Raw genomic sequence first — 23,674 nt, 5'->3', positions numbered from 1 at the left:
TTCATGTCACTTCTGTTCATTATCTAGGATTTGTCCTTAGTCCAGAAGGAATAGGTATGGACCATTCAAAGGTAAAAGCTATACTATCTTGGCCTGTTCCCACTTCTGTGAAACAGATTCAATCCTTCCCGGGGCTTTCCAATTTCTACCGGACATTCATACCATCCTTTTCTGAGATAGTTCAACCGATCATTACATTATTGAAAAAAGACACCCCCTTCCTCTGGAACCCAGCCCAGGACAAGGCATTCCAACGATTAAAAACGGAGTTTACTCAAGCCCCTATCCTTGCTCAACCCGGTATTAATAGACCATTCCTAGTGGAGACGGATGCCTCTAACTACGCCATAGGAGCAGTGTTAAAGCAAGAATTTGAGGAGAAATCAGAGCACCCCATTGCTTACCTCTCACAAACCCTGACTTACAGCGAGACTCATTACTCCATCTTGGCAAAGAAACTTTTGGCCATCCGTCAAGCCTTCACCGAATGGCGGCATCTACTTCTGGGAGCTAAACATCCTGTCCAGGTCCATATGGACCATCGAAATCTTCAAGTTCTGCAATCTATGGAATGTAGGAATAGCCGTCAAGCCCGTTGGGCCTTCTTCTTTGCCCAGTACCGGTTCCACATCCATCATGTCCCCGGATCACTGAACATAATTGCTGACGCTCAACGTCCTGATTACGAAACTCTTGAAGATCGGGCCTACCCAAAGATGTTTCCCCACACAATTTTTGTAGCTCAAGCAATCAGTCTCCTGGAAGACATTCAAATGCAAACCCAGTCCTCTGAAATCTGGAAAGAATTCACAGGAAAGAATCGATGGAGTCTAAAAACTAGAGACGGATATTTGTTCAAGTACAATGCCCTGGTCATTCCCACACAGAGACTACAACTATGGATTATTAACCTCTGTCATGACACTCTTCACTCCGGGCATCGTGGTATCACCAACACCCTTTGTCTCGTACAAAGACAATTTTGGTGGCCCAAAATGAAACCAGACATTCAACAGTACATTCAAGCCTGCACAGTCTGCAATCAAAACAAACATTATAACAAGAAACCGCCAGGTCTCCTACTTCAACCTACACTACCTTCTAGGCCCTGGGAGTTCATCGCTACGGACTTTATCGTGGAATTACCACCATCTAGGGGCCATACGACAATCATGGTCACCATTGATTTATTCACCCACATGGCCCATTTTACACCATTGTACAAATTGCCATCTTCCTCAGAACTCGCTGGCATTTTCCTGGAACATATATTTCGCCTTCATGGACTCCTTTCCAAGATCATATCAGTTTGAGGACCTCAATACATCTCTCAATTCTGGAAACATCTATGTCGTAGTCTAGAAATCCAACGTGCTCTCTCATCAGGTTATCATCCACAGACTAACGGAGCTACGGAACGTGTAAACCTTCATTGTTTCGCCACTAGGGTACAGGACGACTGGTCACTCCTTATACCCGTGGCTGAATTCGCTTACAACAACTCTGATCATTCAGCAGTCAAGACCAGCCCTTTTTATTGCAGCCAAGGATTCCACCCGTCAGTTCTACCTTCCATTCTCCCACATCCCACACCTGTACCAACAGTTGACTCCTGGATTCAAACTCTCATCAATGTTCACAATGAAGCCAAAGAACATTTAGAAAAGGCCCGGACTCACGTTAAACATTATGCAGATACCAAAAGAAGACCAGGGCCTTCTTATGCCGTCGGTGATCAGGTCTGGCTGTCCTCGAAACTACTGCCTCGACATTTACGACCAAACAAACTAGCCCCCCGTTACTATGGACCTTTTTCCATAAAGGAAATCATAAACCCAGTCTCATTCCGGCTCAAGTTACCAGACTCCTGGAAGAAGATTCATCCCGTTTTTCACACTTCCTTATTAAAACCTTACATCCGATCCTCCTGCAGACCCAACCCCGTGGTTGTGGAAAATCAGCTGGAATATGAAGTATCCAGAATATGCGACTCCAGGTATAAACGGGGTCAACTTCAATATTTGGTTGAGTGGAAAGGATATCCTCCGAGTGAAAGAACCTGGCAACCACTTTCTAATCTGAATACCCCCCGATTGCTCAGAAGGTATCATCTCATACACCCGGGCAAACCTGGTGGAACAAGTTTTCGGAGGAGGCATGCTGTCATGATCCACAGAACGCGCCCCTTTTGGACTTCCTGGTATTTGTCACAATGGGGCTTGCACTCTTTGATACTCCCAACATGGCCGTCTAACGTGATATGCCTTGCACCAGCTTCCACGTCGGATGTAGCACATTCTACAAATAGACCACGCCCCACAGCCCCGCGTCTCAATGCTATCGCTGGTAGTGACTAGACGTGTGCTCCGTAATTCACTGAACTATTCCCCTGTCCTTGGCTCCCGGACCCTCTAATCTTCCCAATTCATTCCTCCCTCATCTCTTACCTTGTTTCCCGGATTTTGTGTGCCTCCTTCGTGTACACTTCCTCGCTTACTGGATGTCCTGAGCATCCGAGTATCCTGGAACGCTGAAAGCACGCTGGAGTCAGAGGAGACTCGCACGGGCTTGTACAAAACCCGATCTGTGCGCAAGAAGACGTCCTCCAAGAAATCCTGCAAAGAGCGATCTCAGGTGAGAAGGGTGGAATTCCGTGACAGTATGTGTCTCATATACTGTAGGTATATCGCCATTGCAGCAGAGTGACATGTGGCCAGCTGCACCAGTGACACGTGATACTATTGTGAAAATGTCACAAGCTAAGACACAAACCTTACTGTGCCTCAGGAGCCCGCAAGCAGGGAAACCTGCCTTTGACAGCAAGGGCATGCGTGCAAGTAAATCCCTCGTAGCATGTAGCTAGGCTCTGCTTGCACCCCAGAGCCCATGCGCAAACAGAGATCCCAAGGGTGGCGGTGGGGCAGAGAAAGTAGCTTAGTTTGAAAACCGCCTAATTTTTACCACAGAACAATAATGTTCTCTAAATTCAAAACCACACACATTAGATGGGAGGTCCCTGTAGGTGGGAAGAGGGCCCTACTAAAGGGATGTGAGTAGGCGGAAGTCCGGAGTAAGCAGAGGTGGAGAGAAGGAGCATTGTGTGGCCTGAAGAGCAGAGAAGAGGATGCTGGGCTGAAGAAGGCTTGAAGAAAAAGGAGGATAATTGGGTTGAGCAGAGAGGGGGTTGGAGAGGTCAAGAGGGAAAGGTGGTGAGACATCAAAGAGGAAGGAGGGTGAAGATAGTTGAGGAAAATGTGGTGGGATATCTGGAGGAGTAGGGGGTGAAGGCAGAGGAGGATGAGGTGGTAAGATATTAGGAAGGAGAGGTGTTGAGACATTAAGAGGAGGCGGTTTAGACGAAGTTAAGACAGATGAGTAAGAGGTGGTGAAACATCAGTATGAGGAGGTTGTGAAGCAGGGGTTATGTTACAGCAGAAGAAGGTGGAAACAGACAGTAGGAGCAAGGTAGGAAAGTGAAGAGAATGAACAGCCTTTACATTCCTAAAGAAAGGAGGGACCCCACATTGGTTATATGCCTGGTGGACCTGAGTAGAGGAGGGAGGAATGAGCACATGGCAAAGCGTCAAGGAGGTGGCAAGGCATCCAGGCGACCAAGCGAGGAGCAGGCGGGCAAGTGAAGAAGGCCCTTAGAAACAAGGTTGTGTTGATGCGAGAAGGAAGCCTACAAAGACATTGGAATGGAAACAGGTCACCTGGTCAGGCAGAATCCAGCCCCACACCTGGCGTGTTAACCAGTTGCATTGACCCATCCCCGGTGGAACCTCTGAAGGCCCTGCCCAGCAGCAAATGTCCCAATCTCCTGCCACTTCAAAGCCTTGGGTGTGAGGGCATTTAACCCCAGAGACTCAGATAGATGGGTCTCCAAAGGAAATCGACAAGAGAGCCAGGAAGGAAGGCATGAGGACCAATACTGTCAATCAAGGAAAGAGGTTTTGGGGACACTTAAACACTCCAGACTGTGGGTGACTAAAACGTTCATGGATTACTTGGAGGGTGTCAGGATTGAAAGTCTACTTAATACCAAAGACTTGGTTTTATTTAGATTTTGGAAACCATGGAGAAAACCGCCTTTTGTTTTTGTTGTACCTCTTTGGTTCTTAGAACGAGTGTTTGCAAAATCAAAACCTATCAACCTTTTCCCGATAATTATGGATCTAGAAGGAATTCCAAGGAAACATTTTTGACCCTAAAGGGTCTCATTACGAGAACGGTGGTAACCCGTTAGGTTGCTGCCATCCTGGTAACACCGAATCTGCCACCTGTACATTTATTAAAGGGATGGTCTAGTAAAAAATGTTATTTAAAAAATAGATAGGCAACATAAAAAAAAATACTAGCATTCTCCGTTTTAAAACTTCCTATGTAAAATTTTGAGCTATTCAAGCTCAAAATTCGCAAAAGCAAGCACATGGGCGCATCCATTTTGTGAAATGGAGGCCCTCCTGTGCTGGCTTTTGCTTTTGCGGCACTAATGAAGGAAAAGCCAGCCAGCTGTAGTAAACAAAGGCTACCGCTGGGTGGCTTTCCCTTCATTAGTGCTGTAGGCGGAGGACGGGGACCGGAGACCAGAGCAGGAAAGCTGCAGCTGAATCTCAGTAAGGGCTATTTATTTTTTTTTAAAAAATAAGCACTAGCTGCGTTTTTTTTTTCTAAGTTTTCCGGGCTGGAGGAGCCCGGAAAACTTAGAAATAAAACCGCAGCTTTAAAAACGTTGTATTTATGTTTGCGGTCGCTTTTGAAACGACCGCAAACATAAATACAACGTTATTGTGTTGGAAAACGCTGCGGTTTTTCTTTCCAGGTTTCTCAGGCTCCTCCGGCTCGGAGGAGCCTGAGAAACTTGGAAAGAAAAACCGCAGCGTTTTCCAACACAACCGCGTGTGTTTCTGCCTGCTGTGGCTATCACTTTGGGTCTCCGGTGCTCCCAGAGCACCGGAGACCCAAAGTGAAAGCCACAGCAGGCAGAAACACACGCGGTTATGTTTACATGCCGCGTAGTGTTTCTACCTGCAGCTGATTTCCCATTTGGGCCTCTCGGGCTCCCCGTGGGGAGCCCGAGAGACCCAAATGGGAAATGCTAAATGGAGCCCCAGAGCCCCAAATGGGAAAGCAGATTCAGGCAGAAACAACGCGGTTGTTTTCCGCAATGCCGCGTTGTTTCTGCCTGAATCTGCTTTCCCATTTGGGGCTCTCGGGCTCCCCGTGGGGAGCCAGAGAGCCCCAAATGGGAAAGCAGATTCAGGCAGAAACAACGCGGTTGTTTTTCGCAATGCCGCGTTGTTTCTGCCTGAATCTGCTTTACGAGCCCCAAATGGGAAAGCAGATTCAGGCAGAAACAACGCGGTTGTTTTCCGCAATGCCGCGTTGTTTCTGCCTGAATCTGCTTTACCATTTGGGGGTCTCTGGCTCCCCGTGGGGAGCCCGAGAGCCCCAAATGTGAAAGCAGATTCACGTAGAAACAACGCGGTTGTGTTGGAAAACGCTGCGGTTTTTCTTTCCGAGTTTCTCAGGCTCCTCCGAGCCGGAGGAGCCTGAGAAACTTGGAAAGAAAAACCGCAGCGTTTTCCAACACAATAACCTTGTATTTATGTTTGCGGTCTCTTCAAAAGCGACCGCAAACATAAATACAACGTTTTTAAAGCTGCGGTTTTATTTCTAAGTTTTCCGGGCTCCTCCAGCGGGAATGTGTTCACAGAATCACTGGCACCGTTGTTAATGGTGCCGGTGCTTCCGTGACAACTCTGTGGACGGGTGCTATTGCACCCGGCAGGTCAAACCGGCCCGCCAGCGGAGTCGGAGTGTGGCAATCCAGAAAGGGTGTCGGTATGTTGCTAGCGGCACCCTTATTTCCGGACCTCCACACTCATAATGAGGCCCTCTGTGTTGTATAGAGAGACGCTTCCACAGGGCCCAGTGATGGATCAATGGACTGTCATCCTTGGCCAACATCACTGGAACTTTTCTCCTGAAATGCGGGAGTAGGAGAAGGGGCAGGAAGTGGGTAAACAGACTTTGTCATGTGTGATACATGTCCACGTATGTGTTAATCTTGCTGAATAAAACACAAATAAAGCTTGTAAATGGTGACTGTCAGTGTAGATCTGTCTAGGCTGCGTGACACCTTCATGAATGGCATTCACGCAATGGCTACAAATAAGTGATGTGTCAGATTTAGTGCTGCTTTTCCCCCACCGTGCCTAGCTCATTATCGGGCCCTCAAAGAATAGTGTTAGTCCCTAATACATCTTTCATTCTTTCCGTAGCTGTCCAGAGAGAAGCGGATCAGGACACGGTGACACAGACGCCGTCGGCCCTGGCTGTGCCACGGGGCACATTGGTGACCCTGCACTGCCAGTTGCACCTCAGGAGCAGGGGGAAGATCCAGGCAGTCGTGTTCTCCTGGAGCACAGCTACCAGGAACTTCACTTGCCTGGCCCCATCACAGCCCGAGGCTGCCACGGTAGAGTACAAGGAGGATCCCAAGCCAGACCTGGACCAGCGGGTGACCCTGGAGGTGGACGCCTCACTTCAAAGTGCAGAGCTGAAATTGCAGAGTGCCCAGACGGAAGACAGTGGAATTTACATCTGTAGCGTCAGCATCCTGCAGCCGCTGCCCAGAAAGGACCTCGTTGGGAATGGGACTGTTCTCAATGTCACAGGTATATCGGTATCTACAGGTCACCTTCTGTTCCCACACCTTCCTCTTCTTCACTTCTCTCGCCCCTTCCCCTTCTGCACTTTTCCAGTCCCTTCCTCTTCTGCACTTCAACCGTCCCTTCCTCTTCTGCACTTCAACCATCCCTTCCTCTTCTGCACTACTCCCGCCCCTTCCTCTTCTGCACTTCTACCGCCACTTCCTCTTCTGCACTTGTCCCACCTCTTCATCTTCTACATTTCTCCCGCCCCTTCCTCTTCTGCACTTCAACCGTCCCTTCCTCTTCCGCACTTCTTCTGTTCCCTCCTCTTCTGCACTTCTCCCGTCCCTTCCTCTTCCGCACTTCTCCCGTGCCTTCCTCTTCTGCACTTCTCCCGTCCCTTCCTCTTCTGCACTCCTCCCGTGCCATCCTCTTCTGCACTTCTCCCAACCCTTCCTCTTCTGCACTTCTCCAGTCCCTTCCTCTTCTGCACTTCTCCCCTCCCTTCCTCTTCTGCACTTCAACTATCCCTTCCTCTTCTGCACTACTCCCGCCCCTTCCTCTTCTCCCGTACCTTCCTCTTCTGCACTTCTCCCGCCCCTTCCCCTTCTGCACTTCTACAGGCCCTTCCTCTTCTGCACTTCAACCGTCCCTTCCTCTTCTGCACTTCAACCATCCCTTCCTCTTCTGCACTACTCCCGCCCCTTCCTCTTCTGCACTTCTCCCGCCACTTCCTCTTCTGCACTTGTCCCACCTCCTCATCTTCTACATTTCTCCCGCCCCTTCCTCTTCTGCACTACTTCAACCGTCCCTTCCTCTTCCGCACTTCTTCCGTTCCCTCCTCTTCTGCACTTCTCCGTCCCTTCCTCTTCCGCACTTCTCCCGTGCCTACCTCTTCTGCACTTCTCCCGTCCCTTCCTCTTCTGCACTCCTTCCGTTCCCTTCTCTTCTGCACTTCTCCCAACCCTTCCTCTTCTGCACTTCTCCAGTCCCTTCCTCTTCTGCACTTCTCCCCTCCCTTCCTCTTCTGCACTTCAACTATCCCTTCCTCTTCTGCACTACTCCCGCCTCTTCCTCTTCTGCACTTCTCCCATCCCCTCCTCTTCTGCTCTTCTCCCATCCCTTCCTCTTCTGCACTTCTCCCGTCCCCTCCTCTTCTGCACTTCTCCCGTCCCTTCCTCTTCTGCATTTCTCCCGTCCCCTCCTCTTCTGCACTTCTCCCGTCCCCTCCTCTTCTGCACTTCTCCCCTCCCTGCCTCATCTGCACTTCTCACATTGCTTCCTCTTCTGCACTTCTCCCATCCCTTCCTCTTCTGCACTTCTCCCGTCCTCTCCTCTTCCCTCTTCTGCACTTCTCCCGTCCCTGCCTCTTCTGCACTTCTCCTGGTGCTTTAAGTAGGATAGGAAATCGAGGGGGGAGTAGGGAAGTCATAAAACACTAGTTGGGGTGGAGTCTTAAAAGTGTCTGGCGCGACGTTAAAATCAAATGTAGGTCAGGTACCTTTAAAGGAGGCGTGGCCTATGTAAGAAAAGAAGTGGCATAACAAACATAGTCATATCCTGCAAGGGAGCAAAATCTATTTACGTATTTATTTATTTACAATTTGTATACAGCACCAGCACGATAATCGAAGGTATCTTTGTGCTGTACTATTAAATCCGTGCTTACGGTTACACTTGTATTACACAGAGAATCAATGATGCAGCAATGAAGCACTGGAGCCGACGGCATGGATGTATACTCTTTAATCTTCAAGCCGCAACTGGTGCAAGGCGGTAACCCCACCTCTAAACTCACAAGGTGGGACGCAGCCCACTACAACATTACATCTCCCCCTTGCTCAGCAAAGAACTGGGGTGCTTAACCCATCTCTTCAATCCATCTAGATGGCTTGGGTGGTTAGAGGGGCTTCGCATGGGTGAAGTGCCTCTACCATTACAAACACTCTCACTGTCATCTGTGTCCACGTCGCCTTCCATGAATCCAGAGTCCACATCAGACGAGTCATCACAGTTTGTTGCTTCATCTCTTCCATGAATAAGATCACCTTCAAATCACCGAAAGAATGAGGAATTTCTGGTGACAGTGCCAGTGAGACTAGCAGCTGTTACCATGGTGCCTTGGATTATCATGGGCTCTTGTTTGAAAGCGGGGACGTCCTTGGAGTCTTGTGTTTGACGTACAAGTACTTCATCCCCTCTCTGAAAGTAACTGGGTTTTGCCTTTCTTCGTTGGTCTGCAAATTCCTTCATTTTGCGTTTACTCTCACAATCCGTTGTCCGAGCTTTGTCTGCACTGTTGCTGGATGCCATGCTGTTGGGATTATGGGGAAGAGTGGTTCTTACCATGCGACCAAACATAAGTGCTGATGGACAAGTTCCCGTGGAACTGTGTGGCATGTTCCTGTAATCCCAGAGAAGTGTGCAAATGGCCTGCATGAATGATCCCTTGCTGATCGAGCATACTTGAAGGGTGCGTTTTAGGTTGGCCATGAATCTTTCCACTGTTCGATTGGTCTGTGGCCAAAGAGGCGTCATTTTGTGGTGCTGGAAACCAAGGTGTTCTGCAAACATAGCAAAATCATGTCCACTGAATGGGAGTCCAGTGTCTGACTTCACGATAGTGGGGATTCCATAGTCAGCAAATGTCTTGTCTAGTGCTGGAATGACTGCCTGGACACTCGTGGAGTGGATCAAGTGAATTTCCGGAAACCTAGACATCTCTTCCATTATTACCAGTACGTATTTACCAGTGGCCAGCAGACCAAACATATCAACAGCAACCTCGTCCCACACTTGCAGTGGCATTGTTGTCATTTTAAGAGGTTCAGGAAATGTGCACGGAGCGATTGCCTAGCACGCTATGCATTTCCGTACCGTCTGTTCAACTTTGTCATCCATTTGTGGGAACCACACTTTCGTTCTGAGTTGTCTCTTCATGGACACAATGCCACAATGTCCTGTGTGTGCCAATGCAAGCACTGGATCCTGTAGACTTATAGGGATGACTATCCTGTTTTCCTTTAATAGTAACCGTTTTGGGGAGACAAGGTGAGCCTTATGAGACGGAATGTCTGGAATTGTTTCTCTTCTGCTGCCGACAGGGGCTGTTCGTGCTTGTTCTTGTGATGCCATTTGCCGGATGTCACACACTTCTTTACTGTCTTGAGCAGCTGGTCTTTCATTGTGCCTTCTAATATTTGCGGCACCGTGATTGACCTTGGCAGCCCATTGGTAACGGTTGGCCTTGATGGACTGTCTCTCATCTTTGGCAGGTAGAGGATATCTAGATAGGAAATCCGCGGGATTGCTGTCTTTGCCCGGGCGATGGATGATAGTGAAAGAATATTTTTGCAAACGTAATCCCCATCTTGCGATGTGAGGTGGCATTTTGGCCGTTGGTTTGCCATATATGGTTGTGAGAGCTTGATGGTCTGTAACAATATTGAAAGGTCGACCATATAAGAACAGATGGTAATGTTCGCACGCCCATACAATAGCAAGGCACTCCTTCTCTGGCTGGGAATAGGCACACTCAGCTGTTGATAAACTGCGACTTGCATATGCCACTATGCGTCTTGCCGATATTGGTGAAGCAACAGGGCTAGCGTCGACTGTCAATTCGGTTTCTAGTGCTGGGTCATAGTACGCCATGCATGAGGCAGAGGCAATACGTTTATTAATCTCTTGAAATGCTTCCTCACAGTCACTTGACCAGGAACATTCTTGCCCTTTTCTGGTGAGTAAACGAAGGGGCGTGCTGACGGAAGCGAAATCCTGAATGTACCTAGTGCAGTAACTTGACATGCCTAAGTACGACTTGACAGCAGATACCGAGGTTGGTGTGGGAGCTTCTATGAGCGATTGCACCTTGTCCAGTTCCGGTTGTAGACCTTTGTGCGGGAAGATATGCCCAAAGAATTTGAGCGTCGATTTTCTGAGCTCACACTTGTCGGCGTTTAGTGTTAAGTTTGCCTCTTCAAGTGGCATACACACCCTCCTGAGTGTGTCATTGGGCGCTTCTTGTGTATTTTCGAAAATTAAAATATATTGCTGTAGTTCATGCAGTGAGGAATGTGCTTGATAACCTAGTGTATCTCGTTTTGAAAGATTTCTGCAGCGGAGGATACCCCAAAGCGAAGTCATTTATATCTGAAGAGCCCTAAGTGTCTGGAGAAAGTGATTATATAGTGAGAGTCTGGATGTAGCTCGAGCTGATGGTAGCCTTTATTTAAGTCTAGCTTGGAAAAGACTTTTTCCCCATGCAACAGGTGCATCATATCAGTCCTCCGGGGCACCAAGTGCCGATCTCCTTCTGGTGCAACATTTGGTGCCCTCATGTCTATGCAAATGGAAATGTTTGTGTTATTCCCCTTTTTGGAACAGGCACAATGGGGGACACCCAGGCAGTGGGTCCCGATGCTGGTTTGATAATGTCCTGATTTAGTTGAGGCTGTATCTCAGCCTTCACATGCTTCTGAATGTCAAGAGGTATTCCACGGTAATGCTGGGCTATTGGTTGAATGCACACTTGTCACAGTGGTGACCTATGGCTGGGCAGAACCCGACGTGCGGGAAATTTTAGCCACATCTGTAGCATTTCTTCTGTTCTTGGCTTTGTTCTGACGTGTGTACAGGGCATAGGGAAGCTGATGATGCAGTCTGTGTGATTTTAATGTTGCTTAGTAATTCTGTCTGCAGGGACAGTGCTGAGTCTTCTCTGGCGAGTTGAAGAATTTCTTCAAGGGTCCTACTTTTCTGCAATAGTTTCTTTCAAAAGTCGGGTGATCCACATCCTGCAATGGCCTGTGATTTTAACTCTTCTTCTGTGGAGTAGCTGTCTAAATCGCAATATTTTGCTCTTTTTCTCAGTTTCATGACGAAGTTGTCCGTACTTTCCCCCTTTGTCTTGTGTAGATGTGTGGAAAATGTGGCATTCATGATGTACGTTTTTTAGCGGCGCAAAGTAATTATTCAACGAGTCAATAATGCCTTGGAAAGTGTTGTTGGCGTTTTCTGGCATTTCCAAGATGATGTCTCTCACAATGGGGCCTAGCGAGTGTAGCAATATGCCCTGAAGGCAGCGTTCTTCTCTGTCGCCAGTTGCATCAATGTAGATATTCAATTCTTTAAGCCATATGTTCCACCTAGGCACCAGGCTGCTTGTGTCTGAAATGTCAAAATGTTGGATGGCTTGTAGTTGTAAGGATTCATGTCCTCCACCCTCCCGGAGTGCAGGGTTGCGAGGGGATGAACTCGCTGGTGGGCTACGTGAGCTGCTGCCCACCTCATTATCAGACATGGTGATTGACTTCTAGTATCCAAGATTAGCTGTATTTTTCACCTTGATGTGGTGTTGTAAGTGCCAAATGCTGAATGTGCTTGCATTAAGAAATAGCACTGTCCACCCACACCTGTAAAGCATGTACTCTCCTAAGGTTGACTGCTTTGGATATAAATCTGAATTTCCTGTGGTGGTGCACTTAACACTTCATGCATCCAAATGAGAAAAACGTTTCCTCTGTGGCATCGTGGGTACGAATGTCGCTGCCAGTTCAATTGATTTAACACACTGGTGTGCGAAAATGGAATCTTGAAGGTGTACAGGGTACGCAGCTTGCCGTGCTCGGGTGGTGGGGAACGGAGATGTTTACTGATACCAGCAACGTGTCACTGCCCCGTGTTGTAGGCCGACGGGCCACAGAATCGGTGCGTGGACACAAGGGGCACTGCTGTGTTATTGTCGGGGCACGGTGGATCACCTCTCCTCGTTGCCAATATTAAATCCGTGCTTACGGATACACTTAATGACGCAGCAATGAAGCACTGACGCTGACAGCATGGATGTACACTCTTTAATCTTCAAGCCGCAACTGGTGCAAGGCTGTAACCATGTCTCTAAACTCACAGGGTGGGAAGCAACCCACGACAACAATAGAAAGGGGACAGGGGGATGTGCACAGAGAGAGGACGTTACATGTACAAATAAACACATACAAAATAAATAATGATCAAAACATAGTTACATAAAAAAATGCACACATTTTAAAACATTTACAATGATGTTTCTTTTAAGGCGCATTATAAAATCATTCTAAACATATTATAATGTCATACAGAGACTTTAAAAGCACCATAAAATAGATTAAAAGACACAACCTATCGAAACACTATTTTACAGAACCACATTTTTATAGCTCTTTGGAGCTTCAAACTCTCACATTACACATAATTCTATTGGGAGTGCATTTTACCATGTTGCTGCAGCACCTGAGAAAGAACACCTAAAAATATTGACCATTTAACTCTGGGAACTTCCAATAGCAAAGATTCCCAGCTCCCATGTCCTTTCGTACCTCTAGAGATTTTTAATTTTTCCAAAAGAGACTTGGTATAAAGTGCTCTGTACGAAATACAAATTAATTTGAACTGGATCCTCGGGAGCCAGTGAATTGCTTTCCAAATAGGCGATATATGTTCCTTTTTGGTTAATATGACCAAAACATTGCTACAAGAAGAACTACAAGAAGAAAGGGGGTCCAAGAAGCAGTCTTTGTGGTTGCCATGACAGCTGTAAATGCCGAGGCATACAAAATCACCAATGCACAAAGTGTTCATTAATGTTGTACTACGCGGATGTTATCCAATAGTGGCTTGTTTAACGTATTTTCTCCCAATCAAGAGTCCTGTCACATATCTGTGTCACTTTCCACTGTGGAGGGATCTCTTTTCCAGACACAGGCCTCTCTTCTCCAACTGGGGTGGGCAGTCATCTTGTTTGTCTTTGGAACTGCACATCGTATTCCCTGGAAAGCAGTGACTGGTGAGGACTGTTGATTGTGTCTGGCTTCTCCCGGTCACCCGACCCTGTCTGGCGAGCTTTACTGAGATCGATGTCTGAATCTTCATGAGGGGAGGCCACGTCTTGGCTGAGAGCGAACAAAAGTGTTGCTGGGCCAATGTCTCTTTAAGAGAGAGACAGAGCGAAACGAAAAGTTCCAGTTCATTCCTGCATGTAAAATAAAGCAGACATTAAGCTTCCACTCGGCGTGTCTCTGTTTATTATATGAGGAACAACTGGCGACGAGGGGATTCCTGGACCGCAAAGCTCCTCCTCCTTCTTCCTCATGAGCGATCCCGCTTCAGTGCGTCCTACCAGCCAATCCCGGCTGGCTACAACGAGAGCCCGATCCCGGGCCCCGCTTTCCTCCTCCTCCCACGGCCACGTCGTGTCCACGCATGGCGGCGGGGTTCACAGCTACACGCTGCCCGCCTCCTCCTCCTCTCCACGAGAAGCGGCCAATCAAAATAAAGCAGGCGGTAAGCTTCCACTCGGCGTGTCTCTGTTTATTATATGAGGTCTGTTAGGTCCAAGAAAAAATCTCCCATCATTTAGTTTGTCTGCGTTTTCTGCGGCACAGTGGCCACTTACAAGCGGACCACTTATTTCTCCACAGAGATTGCAGCTCCCTGGGAGCGGCATATTGACAGGCTGCAAACATTTGCAATCTCTTTACAGGCGGATCCCTATGAGATGAACACAAAATCGTCCCTGCACAGCACTTTTTCAAAAGCCTCACAATCACGTCATCTCAACTTCTGATTTCTGCACCCCTTTAAATGCTTCGGCAGCGCATGACGCCCATATGCCTGGCTAGGTTCAAATGGCGCTGCTTTGTGGCAGAGCTTTATCTCCGGCTGCCGATTGTCCTACCGGTTTAATGGACACCATGATGCATAAAACCGCGTACCAACAGTAGTCCCTCGCTCCTTTGTGTAAGATGTTTGGCTGACAGGAGAAACAGAGCCTGGCTCGGATGCCTTGTGTGTTACACAGGAGCCCAGACGACATGCTAAATTCTAGGGCGGGGTCCAGGCTCCCCGGTTCCTCGACTTCCGTTTATCAGATGCGATCCCTTCCCTTGTTTCTGCTCTGTGGTTATTGCAGTACAGCCCTCCTGTGTGCATTTCGCAGCACCGAGTGAGAGTACAGACTAGTCACACGAAGTACAGGCCTCCTGTGTGCATTTCGCAGCACTGGCATTTTATTTATTTATTTATATTTGCAGAGCGCACTGCAGCCTGTGGGCATCAAGGCGCTATAATTCTATGTGATTCGTTAATATCTCGATTGGAAGAGAAAAGGTGAGAGATCATTGTAGAAGCAGAGTAAAGTGGTGCAGCATTACATTGAATTCACTGTACCACGAATGGGCCTATTTAGGAGCAGCTTTTTCAATTCTGACATATAAAACCCTTCCATATAGAGCAGTGATATACATGTGGCATTGCATTGCCTATTGATGCACCTAACGCCATGTTTGTGTATTTGCTGGTAGCCATTTGTAAGTGGTAGTGCTCAGAATGATCATGCACAGTGGAAGGGCTGAAAGATGCATGGGAGGGGAGTGAGTGAGAAAGAGTAGATGGAGAGATGGGGTGAACAAGGGAAGAGGAATCAGGGCACAGCAAGACTAACATTTCAGGGGGCTAACCCTTAAAATGTTGTGAGAGGGTGTAACTTCAGGGGCCCTGTGGGAAGGTGCAAATGTACTTGTGTGGGGGCATCTAACTTCTTCAGCCATTCTAAAGAGACTCTTCTGGAAAAGCTTTTACGTTAAAAGCAGTTAACTCTCCCCTTCACGTCTGAAAACAGAACGGTATTCGTAATCACTTCTTGTTTTTTTTTTGTATTACTTAAGGGACATGCATGAACTAGAATTCGAAACCCAAGCGATGATTCGGTCCAGTGCTCCACATGCACGATACGCTCATTTAGAAGTTTGCCTTTACAAGTCCACGAGGACTGCCATGGAAGCCAAAAAAAAGCCTCCATTGTTTTGGACGGGCTAATGAGTGCAAGTGCAGCTGTTTGCTGGAGTAACTCCCCAGACGCAGAGGCTTCATTCGGGGTCTCTCAAAGTAGTGGGTACACTAGGTTTCCGTATATGCAGAACACATAAGGAAGCTGTCCATTACTCGATCCCAGAAGATCAAACCATTTTTTGTTTACACTGTGCATAAAGTAAGGTAGCCGGGTTCACAACAGGTATGTTTAAACACAGGTTTTGGGCAATGCTGCAGTGCCTCACAAAGCGAGGCAGGGTAACTGCGAGGGGCAGCACATCCTCACCCCCTCTCAGCTCCTCTCCTCCCCCTCCTAGTCATAGAGACACGCAGTCTGTCCTGCACAAAGCTGAGGAAGGGTGAGGTGTGAGCAATCACCTCACCCTTCCTTCATGTAACTAGGTGCTAAGCACCGAAGGACACCAACAGGCAGGCAGGGATCAGGTACAAAGCCCTGCCACCCCCCGGGGGGCCAGATAGTCGGCTGTCCGGCCGGGGCCTGACACTTAACAGCCCCCACTACTATACACATCAAAGACCCAAGGCTCCCCTGGGTCTTATAAATACAGAGCAGCATGCTCTGAGAAAAACACAATCAGTTTCTGGACCCTGAATGGGGACCCAAACACACAGGAGGTGCACTGTTTACTCAGTGCCTTCCAAACCTTTGCTTCTTTTAGATTCGCTATTGAACTACCCAGACAGAGAAACCAGTGAAAATATTTGGCAGGGTTTCTCCAAAGGTTTTATTATACCATTTCAGGGCTCAGGGTCACAGAACATCCCACTGAACCAAAAATCTGCCAGGGACAACCCCCAAATAGTGGAAAGCAAAATCAGGAAAGGGCTGTCTTTAGGCAGGATCGCTGGTCTCTGGGACCACATGCCCCCAAAGAGTACATAATATCACCGCTGGCACTGGTCCCTAAAAAAGAGGCAGGAAAAATGAGACTAACCCACCATTTATCCTACCCCAAAGGCCTATCCCTAAGCGACGGCATCCCGCACACAGAATCTGCGGTATCCTACACACACTTCCAAGAGGCGGTAAGACTCATACAGGAATGGGACACCATCGCCCTGATGCCCAAACTAGACATTGAATCCGCTTTCAGATTATTGCCAGTCCACCCAGACTCCCAGCAATGGTTAGGTTTCACTTTTAACAACAAATTCTATGTAGACAGATGCCTTCCAATGGGGTGTGCAGTGTCCTGCGCCATAGTCGAGCAGTTCAGCTCCTTTTTTCAATGGGCTTTTCAAAAACAGAGACCAGGGAGTAAAGTAGTTTCACTACCTAGATGATTTAATGGTCATAGGCCCAGCAAACTCAGAGGAATGCAACAGGGCACTGGCGAAGCTAGAAGGAATGGCCGCACACTGGGGCATAACTTTAGCAAAAGAAAAACAACCAAACCAGCCACCAACATAATTTTCCTGGGCATTGAAATTGACTCCGCACAAGGACTATGCAGGATCCCGAATACAAAAATCGCAGAACTCTTAGAGAAGACACAAGCCCTGATAACTGAAGACAGGGGCACAGTCAAAGAAATTCAGTATTTAGCAGGCAGTCTCAATTTCGCGGCCAGAATAATTCCTCAAGGGAGGATATTTTCCAGAAGCCTGGAACTGAAAATCAAATCATTTACCAAACCCCACCTACACATCCGACTAGGCACAGAGGTCAAACGAGATCTGGAAGTTTGGGAGAATTTCCTTAAAAACTTCAACGGGACCTCGCTGTGGCGAACACCTGTGAATACATGGACAAAAATAGTCCTTTTCACCGATGCAGCCGGGAGCAAGGGGTTTGGAGCCATACTAGACACAGAGTGGGTGGCAGGACACTGGCCCAACTCATGGCAACAGGCAGGGTGGACAAAAAACATCACCCTCCTAGAAATATTTCCCATCTGGCTAACACTATACATCTGGGGCAGGCAGCTCACTAACACGGAACTCTGGGTATGGTGCGACAACATGGCAGTAGTAGGCTCCATCAGCAGAGCGTCTACCAAATGCCCTTCAGTACTAAAAGTCCTACAAGCCATCACAGCAGTCACACTCCAAGAAAACATTGTGATCAAAGCTAAGCACATTGCTGGGGCAGATAATAACATTGCAGATGTTTTATCTCGCTTCCAGTGGCCAAGATTCCGGGAGCTAGTACCGCACGCCCAGGAACAGATGACGCCAGTACCAGCGGAATGCTGGGAAATAATGGGAAATCAAAAATAACAGCATCAACGCCAGCGCCAGAGAGCCCAGGCCGGGATGCACAACTTGAACCAGGCACCTCAAATACGGGTGCCAAAAATATAACGGCATCAACGCCAGTGCCAGAGAGCCAAGGCCGGGATGTCCAACAAGAACCAGACACCTCAAAGACGGGTGTCAACACCGCCCTAAGTTTCCTCACAGAGATGGCGGGGAAAGCACTGGCAAGCACGACCGCAGCACAATACATTAAGTGCTTACAAACAGTTTTTAAAGCCACAGGCATAAAACACGTAGAGTTAATAACGATTAAAGACATAGAAACATTTTTAAAATGGGCACATGAACAAGGATTTAAGAGAGACTGGGCTAAAAGACATGTAGTCGCAATCTCTTACTTTTCTAAAATACAGGGTGATTCAGACCCCACACAAAGTCCCCTCATTACTTATGCATTAAAAGGGTGGGGCAGAATAGAGGGCCCACAGGTAGACACCCGCCGCCCCCTTGATTTCTTCAAACTGGTTCAAATTGCAAACCAGCTAGAGGCCATATGTTGGCATCCATATGAGATCTTACTGTTCAGAAAAGCCTTTTTCTGGGCATACTTGGGGGCTTTTTCGAGTGGGTGAACTCATTGCTTCCAGCACCAAGGACAGCAACGGCCTGGGCGTCATGGAAGTCAGGGTCAGACAGGAGAGCATCAGCATAGAAGTACAACAATCGAAAACTGGGGCAAAAAGAATCATCAATATTTGTTGTATCGATGAAGCAGTAAACTGCCCGGTATGTATCACCAATCTTTACTATGCGCAAAGACCCAATTTGGGGGGAGGTTTTTGATCCACAAGGATGCCTCGGCTCTAAGCCGCTACCAATATAAAGAGGTGCTGATGAAAACAATCAACAATGCCGGATGGGACCCCAAGGGTTTCGGCACCCATTCCTCCCCCCAACAGCTGAAAAACATAGGGGGTTGGAAATCAGATTGCTACAAAAGATACATCAGACCGCAACTAATATAGCCAGCCACCCTCACCCTTTCTTTCTCCCTCCCTTCATACAGAAATCCCAGGCGACGCGAGGACTGTGCTTCAATCAGCATGGATAGTCGGCCACTCTTTTATCTTCAGGACGGGCCGATGGGCAGAGGAGACCAAAGAAAGGTCACCATTCACGAACACCATTTCATCATGGTGGGATTACAGAGGCCTGCGAGGGGCAGTAATCCATGAAACATTAGCAGAACTGGTCGCATACAGGGATCCGCCAGAATTTCTGATCATCCACTTAGGTGGCAATGACCTTGTATCAGTTACTCGAGGACATGTGCGACTCCCTTGCAGGCATCGCATACAATTGGAAAGGAACGGAAATATAATTCTCAGCCATCCTCCCTAGAAAGAAATGGCAAGGGGCCAATTGCTACAAATCTGTAGACATTTCCAGATGAAAAATCAACAGGGGGCTAGAAAAATTCTGCACAGCAAGAGGACTGGGCTTCATAAAGCACCCAGCCATTACACTGGGTGATCTGGAACTTTTTCAAAAAAACGGCACTCACTTATCTATCAAGGGCATGGAACATTTCTTTCAAGAAATTACAGCAACTCTAGCCTCCAGGGGTTGTAAATAGAAGATACTTTTGGGGGAACGCGGTCAGCCATCAACCTGCCCACGTGTGGCGGCACAGGCCAGAGGGGTAACCCCAAGACCCGGTGCCCAAAAGTATTGTTTATTATCTTATGATATGTAATTATTGTTATTGGCATAACCATATCTGTACAATAAAATCCTAAGGCCTTTTATTGCCAACACTTGACAAACAATGTGTGAGCCAAATTATTTCTGGGTAAGTGCATGGTTTCGGCAAAGTATAATGATACATGCATATGGGTTCAGCAGTTATGGGCAATGCTGCAGTGCCTCACAAAGCGAGGCAGGGTAACTGCTGTTACCATCAGCAGGCCTGGAGAGGGGCAGCACGTCCTCACCTCCTCTCTGCTCCTCTCCTCCCCCTCCTAGTCCTAAAGACACACAGTCTGTCCTGCACAAAGCTGAGGAAGGGTGAGGTGTGAGCACACGAGCAAGAGTTTCAGGCTGTAGAAAAAAATGCCTTTTCGTGTAGTGGCCGGGGCTGCCAGGGGAGACTAGTGCGCCCCGACAGGGCCCCGCCTCAAAACGAAATTTCGGAGCCTGCCAGGGCCCAGCCCCGGCAGGCCCCGGCCCACTTAAAGCCCTGCCCACTACTATACACATCAAAGACCCAGGGCTCCCCTGGGTCTTATAAATACAGAGCGGCATGCTCTGAGAAAACACAATCAGTTTGTGGACCCTGAACGGGGACCCAAACACACAGGAGGTGCACTGTTTACTTAGTGCCTTCCAAACCTTTGCTTCTTTTACCACAAACCCTCCCACCCTACAAATAAGGAAGAAGAACAAAGGAAAAGAAGTACAGGGCACTGTAGGGTGCCCACAACAAGTCATGGGACATAAGAAGGCGGGCACGGGCCAGAGGGGGTAACCCCAAGATCCGGTGCCCAAAAGTATTGTTTATTATCTTATGATATGTGATTATTGTTATTGGCATAACCATATCTGTACAATAAAAACCTACAGCCTTTTATTGCCAACACTTGACAAACAGTGTGTGAGCCAAATTATTTCTGGGTAAGGGTATGGTTTCGGCAAAGTATAATGATGCATGCATATGGGTTCAGCAGTTAGTTCGGGGCAGCAGCGGGATGGAGGTTATTTACCTGCGCTTCCATCATCCGGCAGTCTCTCTTTCGCTCCATGCACTCATTCAATGGGCTCTCTCCATTCTCTCTCTCTCTCTCCATGCGCTCTCTCCAGTAGCTGCCTCTCGCCCTGAACTGCCTCTCTCTCTCGCCATCTCTCACTCCATGCACGGTCTCTCTTTCCACGTGCTGCCACTCTCTCTCTCCATGCGCTGTCTCTCTCTCCAGTAGGTGCCTCTCGCCATGCACTGCCTCTCTCTCTCTCTCTCTCCCTCTCCATGCACTGTCACTCTTATGTGGCACCCTTCCTCCTCGTGCCCTCCCTCTTTGCAAGACTGGGGCTCCCTTAAAGATATCCCCTCTTGCACCTCATTCCATCTTCTCCAAATCTCACTTTTGCTCGCAGCCCGTAAACGCCAAAACTACTGGCATTGCCAATGCGTGTTTCTTGTGTCATACATAAGGTGTGCACCCGCATTAAAAAAACTGCTTTTAGAATGGCTAATGATGATTTAGTAGGGGCTATTAGCAAGGAGTTGCCAAAGTCGATACAAGAGAATACCCAGAATTGGACAAGTAACCGAAATTATGGGTCGGTTAAAAAAATGTTTCACAGCTCTCAATAAGTATCAATGAAAATGGCATGCTTTTACCAGAGCATCAATATGTGTAGTCAGCGATAGGTGAGAGTTTAACGGATTCCTGGGGATTTGGCGAATTTGTAAACTCAATGGCCGAAGTTCCTAAAATCCTGGTATTAGAAAACCGATCAGCAATTAGGGGTTGAGAAAAAAATAAAATCCTCTGTTTATAAAGTGTTCTACTAATATAATGAATAATCAGTCAACATTAAAAAAAAATCTAATATAATAAAACAAATCAAATCAAATTGGTCAATGTCTCTGTAAAACAGAGATCTGTGTAACATATAGGCACAGATGCCTCCAACATAGGGTCCACTCTCACTATTGCAGCCTCCCCCCCTCTTAAACCTGGAACATATACAGGCCTGGATGATACTGCAGAACCTGATGCCATGATACTAGATGATACTTCAGCATTTGCCTCTTTAACCGTTTTGCTGCTGTGGTGTGTTTTGTGCAGCACCAACCGTATTTAACATTAAATGTGGATAGGACGTGTATGTCACGTACTTAGCACTGGGACCCATATTACTTGAGGGGTGAATACACAGGGATTACGGCATTATAGTATTTGAAATCACTAATTGCAGTGCTAGAATAAAGTGGGATATTCAAAGATATGGGGCTATAATACGCCTTTTAAATTACAAAAGTCCAGGATTCAGACCGCTTTCAGAAAATTGGAGTAAAGCACTAGATACTCCGGATCACGGCACTATAAGAAAAAAAAGGATCACATAGATAAAACCAGATCTGACCAACAATGTGGCTTTGGTGTCATAGAAAACGAAACCCACTTCCTCATACTGCCTCAAACATGAACAAGACAAAGAAAGACTATACCAAAGCTTGAAGATGAACTCAAGGTGTGTGCCTACTAGGAGGAAGCCCAGGAGTGGGAGAAAAGGCTGTGGATTGGTATATCTGTCAGTTCCTCAGACACCATAAGGATCTGTCCAAACCTGTGTGCAAAACTACTTCGATACCTATCAACCTGCAGAAGCTTTGAAAACACAGAAGCCATGGCATTAAACCATTACTGGATTGAATTTAGATACTCCATGATATAGTTATCAAGTACTCGGATTATGGTTCCTTAATTCTATGGACTACTCCAAGGTATGATGCCCCAGCATTCAGCAATACCCCATGTTCTGGTGGTGTAATACAGTCACAATGCTGCCAGTGCTTCATTTGTGGGAGTGTTTATTCTTGAGCCCTGGTACTTATTGTTTCAGTCTCACTTTTATTATGAAGTGGTGATAGTCAGTGCATCCATCAACCACAATGAGCAGCTGTGAGCTGCAGTGTAACCCCAGACTATGTCGACACGGTGGGGAGCAGCTATGGGTGGTAGCAGCAGTGTCACAGGAATGCTAGAAAGTTTTTGGGCCCTGCCACTTATTATTTTTACAAATTGAGCACTGGATGCCATACTAAAATTCTCTAAGGCATCTGCAGGGCTCAGATCACAAGTACATAAGTGACAGCAATTTTTCCCTGGTGATGGACCATTGTGCCGACAAACCAGTGCAAAACTAAAATGTACACTGACGGTCCAGTGCAAAAGCAGCACTTGCCGAGGCCCGGTGAATTTTGTGTGATCCAGGCTAAAGGTTGAAGGTATATAGAGCTCTGGGGATGTAGTGACATGCACATGGGAGAACAGGAAGTGGTAATCAATATTTGCAACAGTGAGGATCACACGCGTTGGATCAATGTATATTCATGACCCCCGGTCTCTTTGTGCCTTTCTCTCGCTGCAGAACCACTAAAACCTCCAGGGGGTCTGCCCTTCTTCCACACTTACACTGTGGCTGCCGTTTTCAGTCTGATTTTGCTGCTTGCGCTGTTCGTTCTCCTGGTGATGAAGACTAAGGGTAAGAGGCCATGCGTGAAAGGGATGGTGATGTGTTTGTCAGAGGTTTTTGCAGGAAAGCAAAGGGTTATGACATGGTTTACATATGATGTGAATCCCCGGGTAGACGCTATCAACGCAAATCAAATAAGAGACTCAATAGTCTGGTAGTGAATGGACAATGCAAGAATATTTATTCCAACCAGGTTTGCAAACCGGATAAATTGACAGCACCCAATTAGCCCACCACCCAATCTAACCCAATCCACCTCCAACTCATGTTTCCCTTACATCTCCTCATGAGCTGGCCCCATCCATTTGACATCATGTCTGATGGACTTTTCCCACCCACACAAAGTCACAATTCTCCAAATTGTTCCTTATGGTAGTCCATCCTCGGTTTCCATCTGGATCCTCCATCTCATGTAATAGTTTCCTTCCAGGTCGGCCACTCTGGTGTGACGATAACCAGTGTGCAGTGGTGCAGATAAATGTGGCATTACCAATTTCTGCCCCTCCTCTTCCTTGTTACCCTAAAGGTGAAAGTACAAACAGGCCATGCTGCCCCATGAGCCTATGGGTGAGAAACGATACATGCTGAGGCAGAGTCCATAAACCAGCCAAACCATAAATGCACATACATCTGTCATAAATAATTAGTTAGGTTGAGAGACACTGGAAGGGATCTAAACTGTGCCGTAGAAT

The 23,674-nt window shown here is 47.4% G+C and overlaps 1 protein-coding gene across 1 annotated transcript in view; it reads left to right on the top strand.

Moving 5' to 3' along the window:
• LOC138472643 (uncharacterized) overlaps positions 1 to 23,674 on the top strand; it is a 104,537-nt gene that overhangs the window by 17,100 nt on the left and 63,763 nt on the right. The window contains exons 3-4 of the mRNA XM_069610954.1: positions 6,285 to 6,680; positions 22,878 to 22,991. Of these exons, the coding sequence (XP_069467055.1) occupies positions 6,285 to 6,680; positions 22,878 to 22,991 (510 nt within the window). The remainder of the gene's footprint in view (positions 1 to 6,284; positions 6,681 to 22,877; positions 22,992 to 23,674) is intronic.

Source organism: Ambystoma mexicanum, chromosome 1p (genome assembly GCF_040938575.1).
Source record: "Ambystoma mexicanum isolate Mex_15411 chromosome 1p, UKY_AmexF1_1, whole genome shotgun sequence".
Lineage (NCBI taxonomy): Eukaryota > Metazoa > Chordata > Amphibia > Caudata > Ambystomatidae > Ambystoma > Ambystoma mexicanum.
The sequence above is the reverse complement of the archived record's forward strand: the minus strand, read 5'-3'. Positions and strand labels throughout refer to the sequence as shown.